Source organism: Micropterus dolomieu, linkage group LG09, assembly GCF_021292245.1.
Source record: "Micropterus dolomieu isolate WLL.071019.BEF.003 ecotype Adirondacks linkage group LG09, ASM2129224v1, whole genome shotgun sequence".
Taxonomy (NCBI): Eukaryota; Metazoa; Chordata; class Actinopteri; order Centrarchiformes; family Centrarchidae; genus Micropterus; species Micropterus dolomieu.
Genome location: NC_060158.1, coordinates 8683472 through 8706632, shown reverse-complemented (window position 1 = coordinate 8706632; position 23161 = coordinate 8683472). Strand labels below are relative to the sequence as shown.

The window sequence follows — 23161 nt, the reverse complement described above, 5'->3', positions numbered from 1 at the left end:
GTTTGGAAACGCCAGGGGTTTTTTCTGGTCAAGGAAAGTTCATCCAGATTAAGAGAGGACAGGAATCAGACAGAAAGGGGGTAACGTTTTGACGCCTCAGGCCTTCTTTTGAGTCTATATAGCTATATCAACTGTTAGCGTGAGGGTACAAGTCAAGTTTAGTAGTTTTGCTTTATACAGCAAAAACTCACCAATCAAAATTTTATCTCAAACTAATTCTACAATTGTACAGCGTACGAACGACATCCTGAGACCCTCAATTTGGATGAGGAAACACTCCCAGAAAGATACTTCAAGAGATGCGGATATTCAGAAAGAGCAGCAGCGGAGGGATCCTCTCATGCAACGAAAGTCAGATGTACCGAGACGGAAACAACTGTAGTAACACTAAACTATGGAGAAACATTACAACAACATTAGGTAAAGAGATAACATATGAAAAATATGGATCCGCTCAGATGTTCAGGAACTTTCAGATGATGCCACACTAGCAGGAGAACAGGCAAACTTTGATTACACTAAATTCTCAGATTTGGGAGTAATATAACAGTTTTAACAAACATTTTGTTTTAGTTCAAATCCTATCAGCAGTTTTCTGAAACATTTGATACTAACACATGGCGAGCCTTGGCTCAGCCTCAGAGATAGGGTGAGGAGCTCAGAAATCCGGAGGGAGCTCGGGGCAGTGTCCAACTGTTAAAGACCCAGAACACGCTGGAGAGATTATCTCATCTGGTTTGGGAATGCCTTCGGATCCTCTAGGAGGAGCTGGAAAATGTTTTGGAGCAGGACGTCTGGACTACCTTTCTTATCCCGCTGTCACCGTGAAGATTGATGGAAGCCTGAAAACACAATCGTATAGTTGTCAACTGGAAGATACAGAGGCAAGGGTTAGGGTCTCCACATTGGCCATGTACAGAAAAGGACAACTTTTAGCTACGTAGCGCAGGTGGGGGGGAAAAAGTTTTTCATATGTATGTTGAAAAAGAGGGTAAAAGTAAGGCAGATTCTTGGCTGTCAAACTTTGGGAGATCACATGAGAGATCACTTGATCAAATTAAGTTTTTCAAAGTTGCCTGTTCATTAAACCCTGAACCGCGATTGTCCTATCATAGCTTAGCAACCACAGCAGAACCAGGCTTTCAATTTTCCATATTTTTCTGTATATAAAGAATTTGGACTATGATGTCTTTTTAAATCACCTTTCTAAAACCAACAACACAAGTTCAAAAATATGTGTGTTTATCTGCTCTAATGTAATCTGCAAACGTTAGCATGCTGGGCTAACTAGCTTACTACCAAACTTTTATCCAAAGGCAACAGGAATGTCATTAGATGACTTTGTTATTATCTGGAGGGACATGTTAGCATACCTGTTCAGGTCTCCAAGATGCTAGTTTAACTTCATTAGATTTTGGGAAGTCTACTCTTCAGAAACTCCAGCTAAATGTATCACAGTGAACTGGACGTGTGCAGTGCGAGAATAGAAAGCCTGTTATTTTTCCAGAGCAGATCAGTTTCCTGATATCCACATCAACTCTCCCTCCCCTCACAGACTTTATTACTCCGAATTTACACATCCAGAGCAATACAGCATTTCCGCTGAACCACAATTGGATCTAGTCCAGGTCCAACCAGAAGAAATTCAGATTTGATCATTGCTCGCATTGACTTTGGCTGACAGAGTGCCAGCTAGCTGAGTGCTCAATTAATAAACAATTGTTCTACTCTTGGCATTGCATTAGTTCAAACCAAACAAGCTGTCTTCTCAGGGAAAATGTGATTATGTAAAGAGGTTTTCACATCACACACACTCCCTCCCCCTCCTTGCCTTTTTTCATCGTGCACTGAAAAACCAACAACAACTCATTTATTTTTATGTTGGTGTACAGACAGAAGTAAATGCAAAAAAGGAGCAATGTCTCAGGAAAAAATGAGAAGCCTCTGTGACAGTCGCCATTTTAGATGTTAATTGTAAAAAACAAAAAAACAAAATAGTCTTGTATTTGAGAACTGAATCCCTTTTACATACATTAGCCTCAGTCATTAACACCTCTCATTTATACATGAAAAAGAAATCCCCCGTACAGACAGAAATGCTGCTTCAGTGTTCAGATCGCTGATGGTGAAAAGACAACGCCTCGTTCCTATTCTTGCAGAAACAAATGTTCCACTATTCAAATGTGCCATTTTAAAGTTGTTGCAGTTGAAACAGGTGAGTCACAAAGCTCGATAGAGACAGGAGTCCCACTCTACAGTCTGCAGGAAGCCTGTGATATGATGGTGGGCGGCTGTCACGCAATCACTTATTAATGGCTAGATTTGCTACACTGCAGCAAAGTTTCTTTAGGTGACAGCGTGTTTCTCGGAGACAGTTTTTGCAGCAACAATAATTTGAGACTGTTGCAGTTTAGTTCAGTAATCTAGGCCAACTATTCTCTTACTAAAGATGCAATTAAATACAAATTAACCTGTGAATTAAGAGCTATTGCTTTCTCATTCTGTTGCCCTCTTCATACATTTCTTCACAAGGAACATGGTTGCTGGGTAAAAAAACGTTTGATTTATTTACACATTTATTAGAAAGCTATTTCTGACTATGTGGCAAAAAATAGCATGACCTTTTCCATTTGGTGATGTGTCATAGCTCGACCAACTCACATGCACGGTAGCCATAGTTCGGGGACTACAGACGCAGGATAAAAATAACAACACGGTGTCTTGGCAATAGACTAGTGCACCCAGGCAATCAGTTTATTCTGCTGCCAATGCCGTGAAGAAATCTGCAATTAAAAATCCAATACTGTATAAGACAATAAGGAAATAAAAAATTATAATCAACTTATTTTAGCTGTTTCAAAGCAAATCATCTTCTGTTACAGGCCTTTCTTTGACTGAGTGGGCTGTGAGAACATGTTGCATTATGGGGCAACCTTGTTTCAAGCTATTCTCACATGTTTATTGGAGCAAAAGGTGAAACTGAGCAAAAGGGTAAAATTTCCCTCCATGCTAGTATGTTTCTGTTCGCTAGCTTTAAGACAATAACCTTAACGGCCTGCAACAATAAAGCTACTGTGGAAAATGTGAGTTAACGAAGGGGAAACACATTAAGTGAGTGTGAATACACAAAAGGTCATTTGAATCTCAACATAATTAACTGAACCCACTTTACTCTGTATGTGCACATTGTATAAATTTGTGAATTGTGTGTAATTCTCAACTGATCAAAATAGAAAAATAATGGCCTGTTTTACAATTATTTGACTGATCACGTCAGCCTCAGCCTAATTGGGGAACATGAGCTGAAATGTTCTGTAGTGTTGTAGCTGTCGCAGTCCTGAACACCTGTCATTCAATTTGAGAGAGACTGCAATCCTGTTTTAGATTTTTATTTAGCTAGCTCCTTTAGCTTCCTCTCTCCAGTTGAGCCAACAGGTAGACAAACTTGCTTTGCTAACTGTAGCTAACTAAGCTAAAGACATGCCATTTGGTGATAATGACAAACATGTTTAACACTTTTCAGCCTCTAAAATGGCAGATTTTAACACTTGTAGGTAAGTGTTCAAGCTGTTAGCTAGCTTAGCTCACTAACTTACTAGCCTGAACAAAATGAAATTAGCTAGCGCACATTTCTCAGTGGATATTTGTTTGCTAGCTGATTGTTCAACAAGCCAGATGGACAGTAATGTTATAATGTTTGCTTTATTTCAGTTCATTGGTGTTTTTGACTGGTTTGTTTGCTTTTCCTTACACAGGTAGAATGGTTACATTACTGTTTTATGCAAATAGAGTTGAAAATTACATTATTTGATTGGCTGTATGCAAATAAGTTGTAACATCTGGGTGGATCGATAAGCAAGCTGGAATTATCACAGGACAGGTTGGCCTACTACCACTATTTTATATATTTTTTAAACAGAGACACATATCACCTATTAGATAAATTCTAGCCTTAATTAACCTGAAAAATCAACTATAGTGCACCAAAACCACATAGTTAAAATTCTGCTTGAGCAGTAGATTCCCTTTGTGAATTAAACTGACAAAAGGAAATAAAAGTACTTGGTTTGTAAGCCTACCTGGGAAACCCAAATCCACCTGAGTCTACCCATCTTTTAACAGCATGACTATCTTTAATACCCACCTGCACATTATGTTTTACATTATAACAAATAAAGCCAAGCTGGCGAAATGTCCAGGTCAAGGACATGGTTATTTGGGAACAAGTGCCATAAAATAACTCTCGCAGCACCGGTACTCAGAAGTAGCCTATTAGCGTAAAAATATACTTAAATAAAAACACTGCTTTTCTGTGAGTCCTGTTGAATTGTACTTATTTACAGTGGTGCAAAGTAACTAAATACATTTATTCAAGTACTGTACTTAGTAATTTCCATTTTCTTTATACACATCTACTCTACTACAATCCAGAATGGTAAAAAATATAATCAACAGATAAATAATGATGTATTATTTGCTCCCCAGCAGAATATATAGCAAAAAAAAAAAAAAACTGGCCTCAAATGTATAAGCTGCAACATTACATATTAATGCATACATATAATTCAACAATATAAAATGAAATATTCTGAATTTGGAAAATATTCGTATATAAATAAAGTAAATAAACTTACTTATAAAAGTATTTCTAAACTGTGGTATTACCACTTTAACTGAAGTAAAAGGTCTGAGTAGCCTACTTCTTCCACCACCGTGTATTTGAGTGGTTGTTTGGCATCAATGGAGGCCACAGTTCATCCATGTTTTAAATTTACCACCACGGGCTCCTTTACTGGTGCAGAGAGGCCCACTGTTGTGTCCCTGCTGCGGGTTTGTGCATGGGAAAGCCCGGTCGGTAGTGGTGGAGGGGCACAACGTGACCTGACAACAAGGAACCTCCGGGAAAACCGTCAGTCCTAAACTATGTGCAGAAGAGAGGGTGGAAGGGGTCCGCCGGGGGGTTTTACGACAAACGACACGCGCTGCGGATCCTCACAGCTCGGCCGGAAAGGAGTCTCAACACCATCCTACCGCGAAGAGGAGGAGGAGGTGCAGCTTAACGAATACGAATCGACGCGAGGGTAAACCTCTGGCTTCGGTGTCAGGACGAGGAGACAGCGGCGCTGCGGTGGTGGCGCGGCCGTCCGGAGCCCCCCGCTGCTCGGAGAGGATACCTCATGGCGGAGAGGCGGAGACGGGACCCCCGTTGACGTCAGTGGGCCTGTCTGTTTCCTGCAATAGAAAGTGAGAGAGAAGGTGAAGGGAGAAAACACAGAGCTGTATCCCCCCCTCCTCTTTACACTAAAAGGTGTGTTACAACCTGCACCTGTGAGTATTAATACATTCACTTTGAGTGCGCTTGATTTGTTTTTTTTCTGCGTGTTTTAAGTCCGGAGCCGGAGCGGGGTTCTGTCACTGTGATATAGGTCGCTGTCGGTAGCTGCTGCCTGAGAGAGGAGGACATGCTTTTATTGGTGTCTGTCTCTCGTACGGGTTCAGCCTGCCGTGAACTTTAAAGCATCTTCTTTTGTTTTATCAGGTAGAGGCAGGTGCGGTGTCTTTTTTTTTTTTTTGGCGCAGTGTTTCCTGTGTGGACTTCTGCAGCAAACCGTGCTCCGAGTAGGCAACTTGAGCTCTCCGGCGCTTCTCTACGCAGCCCTCTTTGTTGCTCTTTTGCACTGTAGGTAAGCCAGAAGCAATTCCTGTCACCTCGTGTGTGTGTGTGTGTGTGTGTGTTCATGTGTCATTGCTAATATTGTGATAAAGGTGCATGTGTGTGTGTGGAGGCTAGATGTTTTGGCCGCGGCGCTGTCTTGTTGGATAAGGGGAAGTGTCCTAATCGAGCGCCGTTGCGGAGACAGTGAGGGGTTTTCCCTGGCTCCTCCCTCACTTACAGGGCGTTCACGTGTTGCAACAGGCACAAAATACGCTATTCCCACGCATTGTTTTTGCTGACTTCATTGGATGCAGTTAAATCCCAATTAATTTTCTCCTTCTGCTGTGTTCATCATGACTGCACCCCATGCGCTCACATCTACTGCAACGAGGATTGAAAAAATATGTGCAGCACACAATATTTATATTTTCTGATATTTGATCTTATTAATTATGCACAATCTCAGACATCGTCAGTGCGTGACTTTGCGTGTATTGCCGCCCCTGCCGCTGCCCTTGTTTTACATAATGTCTCCGGTAACATTAGATCCTCAGGTGTGAACGAAAGCATCTCTCATTAGTCACCTGCAAGTGCATTCCAGCATGACAGGGTTAAGCTACAGCGTTATAGCAGCAGTTTAGGCTTGAATCACCTGTGCAGAGGCCTGTGTTATATCATTACATTTTTTATTTCTCGTGTCAGTATCAGGGTGTTTCCTCACATATCTGTGTGCACACACGCGCACAGAGACACGCAGACAGGCTGGCAGACGGACTGACAGACACGCCGGAAGAAAATGTGCACGTCTCTCTCCTCCGACTTACCCGCACCGTCGAACCTGCACCGAAACAACACTGTGCATCCGTGAGAGGAGCCAGGTGAGCAGCTCTTCGTGTTTCTATCGTGCGACCTGGATGCCTTTTTTCATGCGACCTGGTGCAGGCGCGAGTCTGTACCCGAAAAATCCACCGTGAGATGATGTCATTGCTCTAGCGCCACATGTACCCAACTGTATGGAGAGGGGGGAAAATCATCATCCACTTGTAGTAAGTGTTATGTAATATCGGTGAGAGGGGGAAACAAAGGCTGATTGCTGAAGCACTGCTGCTATCTGCAACGTGCATTTCTCTGACAGGGGTACAGGTGTTGTGGGGACATGGTGGAGATGATGCAAGGGCATGAAAGCTTAAAAAATATATTACATTCGATATTTATTCATCAATGATTGATTTTCTTGTCTATGCAGAGGCAGGCTTTTCTTATATGCCTGTTTATGCACATCATGCAGCAAAAAAAAAGCTTCTGCAGCTCTGGGTTTGATCTTGGTAACATTTAACTTAACCATGACAACACCCACCTTTTTTTTTTAGCCTCAAGGTACTTTTAGCAAACCAGAATTTGCATGAAACCTATATTAAGCTTCTGATCTTTCGTTGTATTAAAGGACATCATACACAATTAGAGGAATAACAATTCTCCAGTGTGAGTTGTTTCAGTCTGTTTTATGTGTTTTGCTTTCTGCAGTGAACTAACTTCAGGATTTCTCTGATAGTAACCTCTGTGTGGCTGCTCAGCTGCCCAGAGCGTCCATCACCGGCGCACACACACACACACACACACACACACACACACACACACACACAGGACCTTATTGTTGGCGTCGTTCCTCATCTGCACTGACATTCGTCAAAGTGAACAGCTTGGCCCCCTGTATCAGCTGCTGAAATGTCAATCAGACGTTTCCCATAAACGGCAGCAGATCCTACACGTCTGTCTTTTTTTTGTTTGAGATCAGAATGGCAGATAGCAGCTGCTGCAGAGGTTATATTGACATGGGTAGAAAATATTCACACCTCCTCCCACTGACAGTAGGCCTAGCTGCACTGCACATTATTACACAGCAGCCCAGAGAGAGGGCTGAAATGAAACAGTCCAGCCGGGGCACTTGTTTGAGGACTAAACTCCATCAGCGACTCTGTCCTGGACTCCCAGACCGTTGCCTAGTGTGATCACAGGACTCTACACGCTGTAAATGGCCAGCGCAGCGCCTCATAGATCTATGCAAGCTCATGTTTAGCTGATTCTGACGTGTGTTTTTTTTTCTGTAGATGTACCCAGACAGTGGCCCAGTAGTTGGCTCTTCTCAAGGTCCAACGCTGTAATCCTCTTTCCCCAAAGATGCACCTGTGAACTGAGGCAGAAAGATGCCGCGCACCAAGCAGAACAACCCGAAAAATTTAAAAGGTGAGTTCACGCCACTTATACTAACTTTTGAAGGGAACGCACTCTGCATCCATGCCCGTTCTTGCATCTCTTGTCAGCTGGTGGATTTGTTTTTTTTTTTTGTTTGTTTTTGTTTTTTGGATGTAAGGCTAGAGAGGAACTTCTTAGTTGTCTCTAGATCACAACATATAGGCCTGTTGTTGGTGCAATAGTTGATTGGCTTATACATGCAAACGTTGCATCCGGTGTTAATGGGTTGTGATTGTTTCCTTCCTGCATGTTTGGAAAAAGGGACTAAATGGAGTTTAGTTTAGAGCAGGTGGTCTTCTCTGTCATTCATGGCAATATGGTAAAATAGTTCACTTACCTTTTGATGAAGCAACTTGACAGATTGCCTGTTTGGTTTTTAAGACCTGTGGAAACCACATATTTACAAATTTGGTGATTTTTGTCAAATTCACTTGAACTGGCTTTTATGGATTGAGAAAGATTTTCTAAAAAATGCATCCTCACTAATCTGACTACATGGCTGTTTTTCTGAGCTTTTATTTTGGAGATGCCTGGTTTTCACAGACAGCGATGATCATGTGATCTCTGGCTCTCCTTGTACTCAACCGGTTTCTTCTGCTTAAGATGGAGAAATCAGTTTGTGTTGTTGTTGTTGTTGTTGACCCCCCTCATCTCTCATTTTCTGTTGTAGATCTGACCTTTTACACCATCACCAAACTGTTTCCACACCACCTAAGTTGCACCCTTTGTTGACAAATCTGCAGGCAGCCTCCTCACTGTGGCTGCTGTGGAAAGATGTTAGCGCTTCCTCTTGTGAGTTTTGGGAAGGTGGTGAAAAAGTTAGTTTTGAGCCCTAAATTTCCTCAGTCACGATTGTCTTTTCTAAATGTTTACAGTTTTTTTTCCTAAATGACAGCAGATCCAATCTAAAACCATTACTGGCTAGCATTAAGTATACAGTATAGGATACTGTAAAGAATAATGCAGTTGAATGAAATCACTTCTGACAAACTGTTCCCCACTCAACCTTAAACACCAGTCATGTTCTGAAACAGCATAACCCAATGTATGTTTCTATTTCATTCATTAATAAAGCTTCCATCTAAAACAACATATTACTGGCTAAGATAACATGTATATTAGATCGTACTTTGCATGGAATAATGAGATTATACATGACTTTTATTTCTTTTGAAATCGTCATTATATATCGGCCATCTGCCCCCCTGCTGTCTAATTATCAGCATTGGCCACTGAAAAACCCATAACAGTCGACCACTAATATTTATAGATTCTGGATGTTTCAATAAGGGAGAAGGAGGGGATGTAATTGAACCATTTCGTGGAAAAATCATATCTGGTACAAATTATTATCGAAAGCAAAGTAAGAGTGTTTTGTGGTTTTGGAGTTTGCCTAAACTTTTAGGATATTAATAAAACAGAAGACTAGAGGCTTCTAATTGTTTGAGAGGCGAGGTGCAGGCGTAGTTTTGGCAAAGCTGTACAATAAAGTATAATATCATACCTACATGCATACATACATGTGTTGGATGAACAACAAAATATTTAATTATGCTGTTTGGTGTCAGTCAAATCTTGCAAATCTGGAGTAAATACCTCCATAATGAAGACGGTTGCGATGTTGCTTTCTGCCATACTTGTGTATATAATCATGACACAAATAAATCGTCACATGACAAAATTGTTAAAGCGTAATATGACAGATTTTTGTCACATTACAACTTACAGTACACGTGTACTCTGTCGTATTTCAGCATTTTTCTAATTTGATGGCAGGGGTCTGATTTTTCTCCCGAGGTCTTTTGATCTAAATGGATCGTTCTCGTTTTGTTTAGCTGTATTATTTGTTCATATTGTCTCATATCTGATGAGACAGATGTGTTAAATGAAGATGAATTTATTCAGTAGTTGTTATGTATGAATGTGTCGCCATTGGTGAGAAGATAGGCCCTTTTCAGGTGAATCTTTGATAACCGTGATGCAGCAGAAAACATTTGGATATAAACAGAAATACAACAAAATCTTGAATATTGAAGCTGCAGCATCCTCCCATGTTAACACAGAACACCAATTGGCTTGAAGGATTTTGTGTTATGTTGAGAACTGACAGATTTACGTGTCAACAGACGTTTGCAGTTCACAGATCTACGAATTTGCAGCATTACATGCTGGGTGTGAAAATGTGCATCACTGCCATTCCCCAGCAGTCGATCCACACAGCAGATTTCCTCATGAGCAGTGAGCCAGAGTCCCTCTGTTTATTTATCATATAAACACTTCTTCTGCGCCTTTTTTCAATTGAGCTTACTTGGCCAAACAACATAAATAATTAAGTTTTAGAACAGTACATTACATCGCCCAACAGAGGACGATAGAAACGGCGGCCAAATGATTCTTCATTCTATTTTTAATTGTGACTGTTCCCTTGTTTCTCGTGGTGCAGACAATGGAGCTGCAGCTGCTGCAGTGATTTGGGATCTTTTACTTAAGGGTTAAAGATCTGGACTTGAAAAGAGTATAACTGACATGAATTTGATTGGGATGGAAGATCCTTAATTCAGGAGCAGATTTAGAGACCTTTTAATAGGGGGTTGTGGGGTGAAATACTCAAATTTAAAGCCCAGGTTCTCAGGAAGAAAAAAATATACATTTTCAGAAGGATTTTTTGTTGTATTTGTTGTAATTCTCTTTACATCCCGACATCAATGAATCAAATATTCTGACACAAATATGACAACAAGACAGTATCTGTGCTTGGTGCAGGACTGTAATAAGCACGGCCAATCATTTCATTTGGTCCGAATGAAGACATTTTTGTGTCTCTCTGTAGTCGTTTTGTGTCTCTTGCTGTAGTTCTCTGTAGAGTCTCACTGTGTCTCACTGTAGTTGTGTGTAGTAACTTTGTGGTTGTTTTGTGTGTTTGCCTCTCTCTTTTTTTTTTATATGTAGTAAATTCTGTCTCTTTGGGGTTATTATGTGACTCTGTGTTTGTTTGTCTCTGTGGTTGTTTTTGTCTCTTTTGTAGTTGTTTTTCATGTCTTTGCAGTTGTTTGCGTATCTTTGTTGTCGTTTTGACTCTCATTGTAATGGTTTTGTGTGTCACTGTAGTCAATTTGTATCTCTTCATGGTTGTTTGTGATTGTTTTGTGGCCATCTTTCTGGCACCGTCTCTGTCTAAATTGTGATTTTAAAAAAATTGTTAGTTCTGTACTCTTATCAGGATCTTTATCCAACTGTGATTTAAATTAAGTAAAGACATTACATTAAAATAGTAGAAGCAGCAATAGTCTCTCACCTTAAATACAATACACTGTCTAAGAGGTGTTAACTTGAATTCTCTGTAACTTGCTATCTCCAGTTCTGCTGAAATGTCTCTGCATGTCGAGGGGAGTTCACTTCCTCATCATCTGATAACTTGTTGAGTCATTTGTTTGGCTTCTTGTTTTGCCTTTTGACCCAGTTCATCACCTCTCCTCCTGGGCCTGCACTCAAGGCTTTTCCTTCATTGGACAGGAAATGATAATTGCATGGCATGCTATCACATGCTTAAACTCTGCTGTGGAGAATGTCCTCCTCATACTGCCCTAAAGGCATCACATAATGATGCTTAATGCCCAAGCCTAGCCTAAAAAAACTCTCAGCTTAAAGCTAAATGAGGCGTTAACACAGTATTGTCTTAATAACACGGCAGTAATTAATCTCAGCACAAATGCAAAGCTGGTATTTACTTCTGGGTTTTGGCTGGATGATGGGAAACCACAGCTCTTCTTGGGTCTTTTCTGCCTCAGAGGCCTGGCAGCTGTCTGACTCTTGTATAAAAGAAACGACACTAATACCCCCGCCCCTCGCTGAAATCTGACATGACACATTTTATCTTGTCAGGGGACGCAAAGAATGAATTGTTTTATTGACACCATCCTGACCCGGTGCACTGCTGGCATCTATTAGGTGAATTTAAGGCATTCTTGCTGGTTCATGTGCGAGCATGTTGCAGGGTACGAGTACAAGCTTGCGGTCTGGACTTTGTATGAGCCATGAAAAGATATTATCTTCACTTGTTTTCCGAGTGAATATTTTATGAACTTATTTGAACCATAACCTTTGTCAGTATTTATATTCCAATACGATTAAATAAAACAGACCTGTTATAAATCTTTACTTTAAGAAGCTTGTAATGAACAGTTTCTGAGGCTGTTAATTCTCTAAAGAAAAGTAGTGTAAGCTATAGTTTGTGTTGCTTTTTGAAGTTATATTTCAGACCCTAATTGGTAATAGTGTTGTATTGGACTGCATCATATAAAGGTAACGGCTTTTTAAAACACCTCTAAAACAGCTTTAAAGTAACTTGTTTAAGTGACTTGTTTAATATATATATATATATATATATATATAATATAAAAAAAGAATCCCCCTCTCACCCCTTGCGAGGTGGTATGTGTCATCCTCAAGCTCAGGTCCTCTACCAGAGGTTCTGCGCAGTGTCTTAGCTGTTCCTAGGACTGCACTCTTCTGGACAGGGATCTCTGATGTTTTACTTGGAATCTGCTGTAGTCAATCTCCCAGTTTTGGGGGTCACAGCCCCCAGTGCTCCGATTACCACTGGCACCACTGTTGCTCTTACTTTCTACACCTTTTCTAGCTCCTCTGTCAGCCCTTGGTATTTCTAACACTTCTCGTGTTCCTTCTTCTTGATGTTGCTGTCGCTTGGGATTGCCACATCTATCACTGCAGCCTTCTTCTGCTGTTTGTCGATCAACACGATGTCTGGTCTGGATCTTGAAGTCCCACAGGATCTTAGCTCGCTCATTCTCAACTACCTTAGGAGGTGTCTTCCATTTTGACCTTGAGACTTCCAGACCATACTCATGGCAGATGTTCCTGTACACTATGACAGCTACCTGGTTATGGCGTTCCATGTACGCACTTCCTGCCTGCCTCTTACACCCTGCTGTTATGTGCTGTACTGCACCTGGGGTCCTGCCTGGTGTGGTAGACCCCAGCCTCTATTGATCTTGTACTGAGTGCCTGTTCTTGTGCCGCCATGATTAGTGCTTCTGTGCTGTCTTTCAGTGCAGCCTTTTCCAGCCACTGGTAGGATTTCTTGATATCAGCCACTTCTTGTATTTGTCTGTGGTACATGCTGCGCAGCGGCTTGTCCCTCCAAGAAGACAACAAATACCCTAATTTTAACTGTATCAAAATAAACTACAAAATACAGCAGCCACAACTTGTATCACAAGTCGTGCAAACTGTTTCCCTCCCTGAGTCATGTGATAAATCTGACATAAAGTATGCAATCAGATATTAACAAATCCCTGTGATCACCCAGATATAGGTTAGTTTTAAAGTAACCTACAGTTTGCTAATTAAAACCTTATTTAGTTCTTGTTTTTTTGTAATGAAGGGCTTACTTTGCATCATCTGAGCTACAACAAACAAGAGTGGTGGATGAGTTGACAACCTACATTTAAATTTATTCATTTTGCTGATGCTTTTATCCAAAGCGACTTACAATTGCTAATTATGTCAGAGGTCGCACGCCTCTGGAGCAACTTGGGGTTAAGTGTCTTGCTCACAATGGTGGATGGGGCTCACAGTGGGGGTATTGAACCCGGGTCGCTCACACTAAAGGCATAGTCTTATCCATTGCGCCGTCGCCACCCCAAAGTGACTTACATTACTGCTGTTTAACGACACTGCAACACAATGTTGTTAATGACAATAGGGCACACGTGTGTGCATTTATCTCGTTATACCTCTAGTGGTATTATAAAGTAATGTTGTACAACAACTCTGAAACGCAACCAGGGGAAACTTACCATAGTCTGAAAGTAGCAAGCTAACGTTAACTGTGGGCGCTGCTACTGGGGTCAAATAGTTAGCTAGAACATTATGTAAATCGATAAATGTCTTGGCCAAGGCTCCTAAAACGAACACTATTTATGCTAAAAATCAATAGGAAGCTTGATCCCTACACGTTTCTTACCATGACCTTCTTCTTCGAGTCTGGTTCAATTTTCTGTTCTGATCCTAACAAGTCTGGAAAAATTACTGAGTAGACACCAACCCTATCAAATACAAATAACAAAATCCTATTTTGTAATGTATCATAAATACTGCCCATCCATGAGCAGAGGTTGAGGGCAGGATGCATTCAGCTTCTTGAACTTTCCGGTCACATCTGTTTTTATTTCTGTCTCTTTTTCATGTTGTTGCATAGGCTACGGGCAAAAGGAAACTAACTAACTAACATGGCACGAACACACACACCTGCACTTTTAGCTAAATATGGATCATGGTCATCTGTTATATGCTACATATACTTTACTGAACTGACAAAACATGTGACATACTGTATCTAAACTAACATCATATTCGGTCTTGTAATATTCTCAGTTTGAGCTGCAACTAACAATTATTGATTTACAGATCAATTTATTGTTTTCATGTAGAATTTTCAGAAAATACAGAAAAATGCCCATTATAATTTTCAACAGCCCCAGGTGATGTATCAACATGGTTTTTGTTTTTTTTTTTACTTCTGCTTGAAAAGTTATTTAAACATTCACTCAGTTATCCATACTGACTCAGGTTAAGTTTTAACTAGTATTTTATATTTTTAAATAGTATTTTGCATTATATTAAATAATAATACCATCAATGTATTTAATGCAAAGAGTCATAATTCATGATTCATATGCTTTTAATTCAAATTTGTTAATTCAGCTGGATTGCATCACATAAGGGCGACAGAATATTTTAAAAAGGGTTGTTTGATGTGGCTGCAATCAATATCTCAGCTTTTTTTGATATCCATTATATATATCATGGTTAGCAAACACATGCAAAATAAAATAACTAATATTCAAACTGATGTTCAAAGCAATAACGCATTATATGAACACCAACTCTTCAAGACAAAAACCTGGAATTGTGCAGAAAGCTAAAATGATTTGATGCTACCGTCACAATATATGGATAAATCATAATATGGATTTTTAACCACCTTTTGAACAAGAAATACTTTTTTAAAACGTCTGAAACGGGTGTGTAACTGCAGAATGACAGAAGAGATCAACACTAACGGTGGAGAGGAAGGAGCTTTGAGTGAGTTTTGGATTAATCTTTGAGCTTCTTCGGGAGAGCCTTCCTGGCTGTGTTTTTATCTGAATCATAATAAACCATCACACACTGTAAACACAAACACAAAAGGAATAGTCTGCTGTCTTAAGCTGCAAACTCTGGCATTTTCTGATCCCTTTTTCTTTTACTCTTCTGAGACGTAAAGAAAAAAAACCCTGCTCACAGGCGCTCGATGAATCATTTACCCTCGGGGGGGGGGGGGGCCGCCGTCAGATTCACTCATAAAACTTAAGCTTAACAGACTAAAGGGGAACAGGGTTAATACGTTAATTTCACAAGTCTTTTGTACATTTTAACAGCATTTTTTCAGCAGATACTCGATTAATTTCTAAACCAGCCAAAGGCTTGTCAGTATATCCGTAGTTCATGTGCTGCTGTGTGTTTGTGTGTATCGTCAAGAAGGATCCTATGACGCAGTTTGTGGGTAACAACACAGGAAGCTAGGAACTCCTGTCCCCCTCCTCTGAGATCTTTTGTTTACTTTTTTCAAACAGCTGGTCTCTAAGCAGCTCTGGCGGGACACACAGTGGCTTCCCCTTCAGACAGACACACTTGCTCTCTGTGGACATCCGCAGAAACACAAATAAAACTCGCTGCTGCCAGGCAAACCGTGAAGCAACGAAATATTAGGGCTTCTTCATGTGTGTGTTTATTCAAACTAAACAGTGAAGTTCCAACTGGATTTTCTTTATCCTGAAAACTAAAACTTGAGAGAAAATGTGTAACTAATCAAACTCCATCTGCTGATTGAGACCATGAGAGATAATTGAAAGCTACTAGTAAGTGGACCTTGAGTTAAATGTATGTAACACTTTGCCTACAAAGTGTTTCAAATAGTCAACAAACATTTCAGATTTTGTTCCCCCATATATATAGTCAGCTGTACATTTTCAGTGTGCATCATATGCACTTAAAACGTAAAGTCTTCATATCTAATTTGATGTGTTACATTAACGCAAATCGCACATATTCTTAATACTGTGAACATTTACACACTCCATCCTTTACAGCTCTTTTCATTTTTAAACAGGATTATTTTGCATTTTTATTGTAAATTTAAAATTTTATATTTAAGACTCTTAACATTCGGGACATTATTTTATTATTTATTTTCTCTTACTATGTATATTGTGACCATTATGCCAAGTGTATACCAACCTTGTGAAAATGTGAAAACCTACATGCCAAAAAACCTAATTCTGAATCGTAATGACAAAACAAAACAAAAACTTGATCCACATATAAAACAGTTTCAACCTCATTATCTTCTTCATCTTAAATCAAACATGTGAAATATAAATAAACATGCGTCACACATAACTCTTTGAATACAGTTAATCTCTGTCGAGTATACACATCTTTCTTATTATCAGGGCCGTCGGATTCTGACGCTTCGCAGAGCTGAGCCAGGAACAGGGTGTTTTGCCAAACCAGGATCCAGATCCAAAATGGTGCCCGACCTGATCTACGTGTGATTGTCTGTATTTTGATGATCTGGATTCAGGTGCAGATTAAACATTTTCTCATGTAAGGCAAGATAAACTTTACTGATCCCACACAGGCACAGTGAAGTGTCAACAGCAGCAAAAGAACAAGAACAGATGCAGCAGAAACATTTTTAAACCAGGATACTATAAACAACATGAAGATTAAATAAAATGTACATTAACAGGGAAGTGGATAGAGAAAAGTAAGAAAGTTACAAATAAAATGAGGAGACAAAGATGTTGCTATGATTATTAAAAACAAAAATTACATTTGATTTATTATTCCAGCAGGATTTGGATGATCTACTCTGACTGCTTTCTAGTTTTTATAAAGTTTATATGTTTTCACATTTAATGTTTTCTGTGCTTTGATCTGTTTTTCATATCTAATAAAGCAATTTGGCACAGCTTTATCATCGCTGTTAACACAAGATACTTCAAGATCTGAAACGGTTTCTTCTGTGGTGCATACCTAGAACTATGTTGACAAATTACAACTTTAGTGTTACTTTTACACAACATTTGCAGCATCCTGCACCACTGGGACTAACTGGACTGTGTGGCTGAGTTAGTTGCAATGGAAAAATGTGACCCGGAGTTAAAACCCAATGATTCAGTTTATTAACCTCTCTGACAATGTGCACTGAGCTGCTCGCTCTCTCTCTCTCTCTCTCTCTCTCTCTCTCTCCGTTTAGTGGCTTCATCCAGGCAGCGTTTGTGATGTTTGTCATCCGTCTGTGTGGCGTTTGGTTTTCCTCTCTCCCCTGAAAATTCCCAGACTTGTTAGCAACGCCAGTGTTTATAGAACAGACTCTGCATTCCTCTTGTCGTATAAAAAGCTCCTCGCACCAGAGCCCAACAGGTCTGGTCTCCCGCTTCAGCAGAGAACACACTGCGTGATAAATGGTGAACAATGGCAGTGAAAAGGGGGTACATTTAACAAGGTGGAAAATGTTTACCCTATAAAGCTGATGCAGCGAGGCTGAGATGAAGCTGACATCCTTCACTGTGCTGACAAGGATGTTTATGCACAGAAATAAAGTTTGTGTATTTTATTACATTAACCCTGGTGGCTGATTAATAATTAGGAGTGTAAGATTTATTATGCTTTAAGCAGGTGCATGATTGTCTTCACAAGCCACAATTTGAAAGTGATGAAAGCAGTTCAGATTCCCGTCTGTCAGCACATGTTGTTTTTCACCACCTCGGTAATTTTGCAACAAACTGACAGCAACAGTTTCCTGTTAATGATCAACCGTGGTTCTGACCTCAGTGCTCACTGTGGTTAAATATCCAGGGTCAGAATAAACTACAGAAGCAGCCTGCATTAATCAGGGCTACACGCTCAAACCTCATTTTTGAGGAGAAATTAGCTTATTTAACCCTCAGAAGTGTCTCAAAATGAAGGTCAGAGTTTGTGGGGCCTCTTCTGTCACCTCTTAGCTCCGGCCTTGTGCTTTGTCCTTTAACCTGCTGTTAAGTTCCTTCCTAATCCCTTTTAATGTCAGTGTCAGACTGGTCGGGGTCTCCTGCATACCACACCGCTGCTTTAGCAACCGTTTGCTTTGTAGACTATGTACCTCCCCTGGACTTTTGGTTATGGATTATAACATTTATTTTCATTGATGCAATTATCTATTTCTGGTTATAATTTCTGATTATAATTTTGACGCTAATGTGTACTTTTTGTACACTTTCCGAGTGGAAGCCAGTTAGCCTAGCTTGCTAGCTTCCACTTCTAAGAACCCCCCCCTCGGCCCTCAAATGTCAACAGTTGCCTTGGAAAACGCCCACGCACGGGAAGTTAGACGCTATATTTACGCAAATATCCTCCTTTTGAAAAATGGAAAACCTTTGCACAATAGCCACAGTATCACTACAGTCTAGATTTCCGTATGCAAAAAGTGAGAATTTAAATACTTTTAAATGTGCTGCAGGGTAATAAGCATGACCTTCTGTGCTGTTTAGACTGTTAAAAACACATTTAGCTTATGTAAAAGCCTCAGAGGTGCAGGGAAAGAGTTAACATCTTGGCCCAAGCGAATGGATTTTTACATGTTGTGTCATGCTCAGGCAGCCAAACCAGTGTTTCCGTACAGTCCCTTCAAATTACAGTGTGCGAAAGCAGCGAGATTCACACAACTTCTCTCCCAGAGGCGGGAATAAACCGGGGTTTTAGCAACAGTAACTACAACAAGACAGGCTGAAACTAGTTCAGGGATGTCTGTTGAACTTGGTGGTAACCTCAGAGAAGCTTTCACTTTGACAGTGGCAGGCAGGAAGGGAAGGTTGTAGTTATATTTGGTGTGAATTAAATTGAATATGGTGGAAAAAAAAGAGAGCGACTGCTCACTTTGCCATCCTGCAATGTGGGTTAATGTCTATTATGTCTGTTTTTAATGGACACATAAAAGCATATACTTTAGTCCCTTTTCACTTTGTGCTGGTTTTAATGGCATCAAATCGTGATGATTGAAAATGTGAAATGTGAGTTGTGCATGTTTTCTAGTATTTTTCATCACCTTGGGCCTCCCGCTGAGTGGAGGGCGGTCACAAATCTGCCCTCAGGGTAACTACAGGGTAACTGCTCTGTGGTGGGAAAGAGGGGGAGCCTCCCCAACACCTGGTAACATCTGGATTTGAGGAAACCAATTTGTGAGTCGGCTAATTTGTGAGGATTTCACGTGATTTATTATTTCTTTAATAAGGGATGTTGTTGTGTCACAAAACTGCCAGTCAAACGTTTACACTCACTATAAATTCACTCCAATTACAAAATACAATTCATTAGAATTAAATTAGCTTTTAATTTAATTGGAAATGGAAATGTATTTGTTTTGTAATTGTTATCTAATTCTAGGAATCAGAGCTACAACAATAAGTCAATCATTTTGATCATTAGATTTACTATTTTATAATCGATTAAACATTTAATTGTCTTTTGGTTGGACAAAACATAACATTTGATGATTTAAATGATTTAAATTAGAATTAATTGAAATTAATCAATTCATTGAGAAAATAATCAGTAGTAGGAATAATAGGAATATGTAGTAGCACTGCTAGACCTTTTTAATGTGTTTGTTTTAAATTTGTTTTATCATGTTAACCACAGCGCAGTTTTCACATTCATTTTCATTCCTAATAAGTAGTAATACTATCTTTTTTTTTTTGTAATGTGAGCTGACATTTTATCTCCCATTATAACTTCTCTCTGTGTCTTAAAGTGTTGAACCAAAGACCTCTCATGGAAGAATCTGTTAATCCTAATGGGGCTCTTTAATTACTGAAAGGGTCAGCCAGCCTGTATGATTTCCACTGAATGATCGACATTTAACCATTTTTTATCAAATAAAAAGTTCACTTCTGCTTGTTTGTGTAAAACCCCAAAGATATTCAGTTTGCTGTCACACAAGACAAAAATAGTTTTAATTCTCCTTCTGTTGAAGTCGTACTTTAGCTCTTCGTCCTCCCACCTCACCTAAAACCACTTGCTGTGTGCAGACTCTCAGTTTGAATATCTGTCAAACTCCTGCCTATTTATCAGACGTTGTTGACTAATACCACAGTTTACACCCCCCGCCTACTTGTGCAGAAGAGATGTGTGTGTTTTTAACTGTGTATGTGTTTATGCATTCATTAAGTTGTGCACCTCATTTTGTGCTGCGAGCGTCGCTCTGTGGAGGCATTGTCTTGTGAGACAAAATGTTCTGCAAATGATCAAGGCATCATTCATTAACAACCTGCCAAAGCCTTTTTTAACTGTCGCAGCTCAGACGTCCAGATGTGTGTGTATTTGTGCGTGTGTGTGTATGTCAGCGTAAGCTCGCTATCCCGCTTGGCCATTTACGTACGACCCCCTGAAGACCGATGACCTGACTGTTTACAGCCTTGTGTGTGTGTCCTGGGCTTCATCTTGTGTCTATAACAAGGACTGCTGCCAAATCAGTGAAATTATTGGGCTTAAACTTTTCAAGTGAAGGGCTCAGGCAAGCAGAGTTAAATTGGAGCTAACGAACTGTGACCTTGTGTGCGCACACACACACACACACACACACACACACACACACACACACCATTTCCCTCCACAGGTGAGCCTTTGCGGCCTGCGGAGCCACTTCCTGGAAACTTGGTTGAGCAGCATTGGTGTTGGCAACTCAGAAAGGTGAGCGTCTGAGCGGGAATGATGAGGGGGAAAAAACAGGGTGGGGGCCCGCAGGATTTGCCTCTGCTCACGTCAGCAGAGACTCAGAATAGTGGAAGAAATTCACCCTGCGGTGGCGACGCAGGACCGATGCCGGGACTGGATGTCACATTATTTGGAGATGTGCGCACGACACACTGAGGGGGTGGAGAGCTCCTATACACACCGAGGATATATGTCATCTGCAGAGAAATGCCCCAACAAGACCTGCCTCTGTTAGACGGGGGCTGCTGATTCCCAGGGGGTCGTTTTTTATGATTGTGGGGAAAATGTGACGAGTTAAGCTGCTAGAGTTGGAGGTAGAAAAAAAGAATAAAAGACGCTTTGGAAAAACTGCTCAGATTTATATATATATATATATGCAACAGTCTGCCAGCCGGAAACCCTTAAAAGGGTTGTTGTGGGGGCGCTTTTCTGTGTGTGCGTGCAGCTGCATGTGTGTGTGTATGCAGAGCTGGCATTGCTTAATGGTTTGCACACGCAAAGCCCAATGTAGGGGTTGCCAGGGAAACAGAGCAGCATGAGTCTCGGTCTGCAGGTGCTGTTCCTCGTGTCCGACTGCTGGAAGCTCCTACGAATGTGCAGGGACGGCAGAGAGGGGGTACAAAGAGGAAGCAGAAAGGCATTCTGGGGGGTAAAGCTGATGTAGAAACACAACAAACAGTAAAAATAAGTTTATTATAATTACAGTAGTGTTGGACAATGGTGGGATAAATGGGGACTGACTAAAATCTAGTTGAAGACTGTTCAGACATGCACCTTGTTACGTTAATCTGACGGCAGTTTAATCTCATGTCTTAATTAGCACGAGTGACTTTTATGTAAAAATCTCATGAGGTTTGGCCAGAGTAACATTTCTGTTTCACTTTTCACTATGACACAAGTCTGACCTTTATGCCCGTGGGATTTACGTAAAGACCACAGCAGCTCAAGATTAAACACGTCTCTCGTGCTGCTTTCCAAGATTTCTATATGCATCATCTCCTTCAAATTCTTTAAAAATCAGTTTAATAAACTTGGAGAGCCAGTTTTAAGTTGTTGAAGAGACATCAGTCTTTTTCAAAGCAAAAGTTGTGAAAAGGTTTTGGTTGAACAAAACAAGACATATGAAGACGTAATTTTGGGATATGGGAAGTTTTTATGGGCAGCTTTTCAAGACTAAAGACTAAACGAGTACTCAATCAGTTGTAGAAATAATCAGCATTTTCATTTACCAATGAAAATGATTGTTGGAGCCAAAAGATGTTTATAACAAAAAAAACCCCCAAAAAACTTGAACAACGACTCTTTAGACGCAGCATGTGAGTTTATAGGGATTTAAACGTCCTTTGGTTCTTCTGCATGTTGATGTTTGCAAAATAAGCAGCAGAATTTGCTCTCTAACAAATTAAAAATGCCAAAGTGTGTCAGTGTATTGGGAGTTGTTGTCTTTTTGGTGTTTCCACCGTAGTCTGTATAAAAGATCAAGGTAGTAATACTAAAATTTGAACCGTACCTGGCAGAGAGCAGGGCAGTGAGTTTTCACGGAAGAAAAACCTGTGGAGGTCACTCTGTAACAACTGCTGAATGTGTGGATGTCAGTTCAGATCTTGTGGGGAACGCCTCTCCCTAAAATTTGTGACAAACCCGGAGGTACATTCAGCCATTCTGTCTGTTCCACTGCTAATCCCCCTCTCTGCTCGTCATCCTTTTTCCAGGCAGCGTCCGTCTGGTGCAGCCACATCATGCATTGATTCATAAGGCCGTTGGGAGAGCCCCTGACTTTTGACTTCCCTGACATGTTTACAAACACTCTAAACACTGCTATTAGTATTAATGGGAGCAGTTTGCTGCAGCGACATAATAGTTCAAAATTAATTAAATGTGTGCGTCTTAATTTCTTCTCATGGCACATCTGGGACATTAACCCTGATGTATTTTCGCCAGTGGTTACACACATACTGAATTTAAGATCATAAATTTCAGTTTAAGTGTCAGTTTGTGACTCTAGTCAGCCTTCAGGAGACTTTGTCTTTGACTCAGAGTGGCACGTTGTCTGCTGCCATGCTCACCGGATGTTGAGGTGGAGTAGAGGGCAGGTGGGCAGATGGGTGAGAAGGCAGAGGTTTCTTTAAGGTCAGGCCGTGGGCTGTATTTATCAACACTGACACTTGCTGTTTCTCTGCTGCGTGGGACGTTTGCCATCATCACTGCAGCGCACCGGCCAATCAGAGCACAGCTGTGTGCTTCTCAAAGAGTCACATGCATCAGGCAGGAGAATGACTAACTATCAGGCCTCATGGGAACAGAAGCTATTGCTTTGCTTACAGGCGACCACCCCCACCCCCACCCCACAAACACATCTGTCAATTTGCTTTCTTAAAAATCTCCAAACAACTATTCTCTGCTCCATTACAGATTATCCTGTAGCCTCGTATT

The 23161-nt window shown here is 40.5% G+C and overlaps 1 protein-coding gene and 1 long non-coding RNA gene across 5 annotated transcripts in view; one reads left to right on the top strand and one right to left on the bottom strand.

The window, feature by feature from the left end:
- Positions 1 to 3686: 3686 nt before the first annotated feature.
- Positions 3687 to 5880, bottom strand: LOC123976526. The gene is made up of 2 exons (XR_006826381.1): positions 5327 to 5880; positions 3687 to 5232 (listed from the first exon to the last, which is right to left on the bottom strand). It is a non-coding gene; the product is annotated as an uncharacterized LOC123976526 (long non-coding RNA).
- Positions 5036 to 23161, top strand: part of hivep1 (HIVEP zinc finger 1) — a 58848-nt gene continuing 40722 nt past the window's right edge. Inside the window, exons 1-4 of one of the 4 annotated variants that reach the window (XM_046058763.1) lie at positions 5036 to 5308; positions 5540 to 5684; positions 6359 to 6534; positions 7765 to 7900. In XM_046058763.1, the coding sequence (XP_045914719.1) occupies positions 7861 to 7900 (40 nt within the window). In that variant the 5' untranslated portion in view covers positions 5036 to 5308; positions 5540 to 5684; positions 6359 to 6534; positions 7765 to 7860. Of the gene's footprint in view, positions 5309 to 5539; positions 5685 to 6358; positions 6535 to 7764; positions 7901 to 23161 lie in introns of those variants that run through there. The other 3 variants (XM_046058765.1, XM_046058764.1, XM_046058766.1) reach the window with 3 other exon arrangements.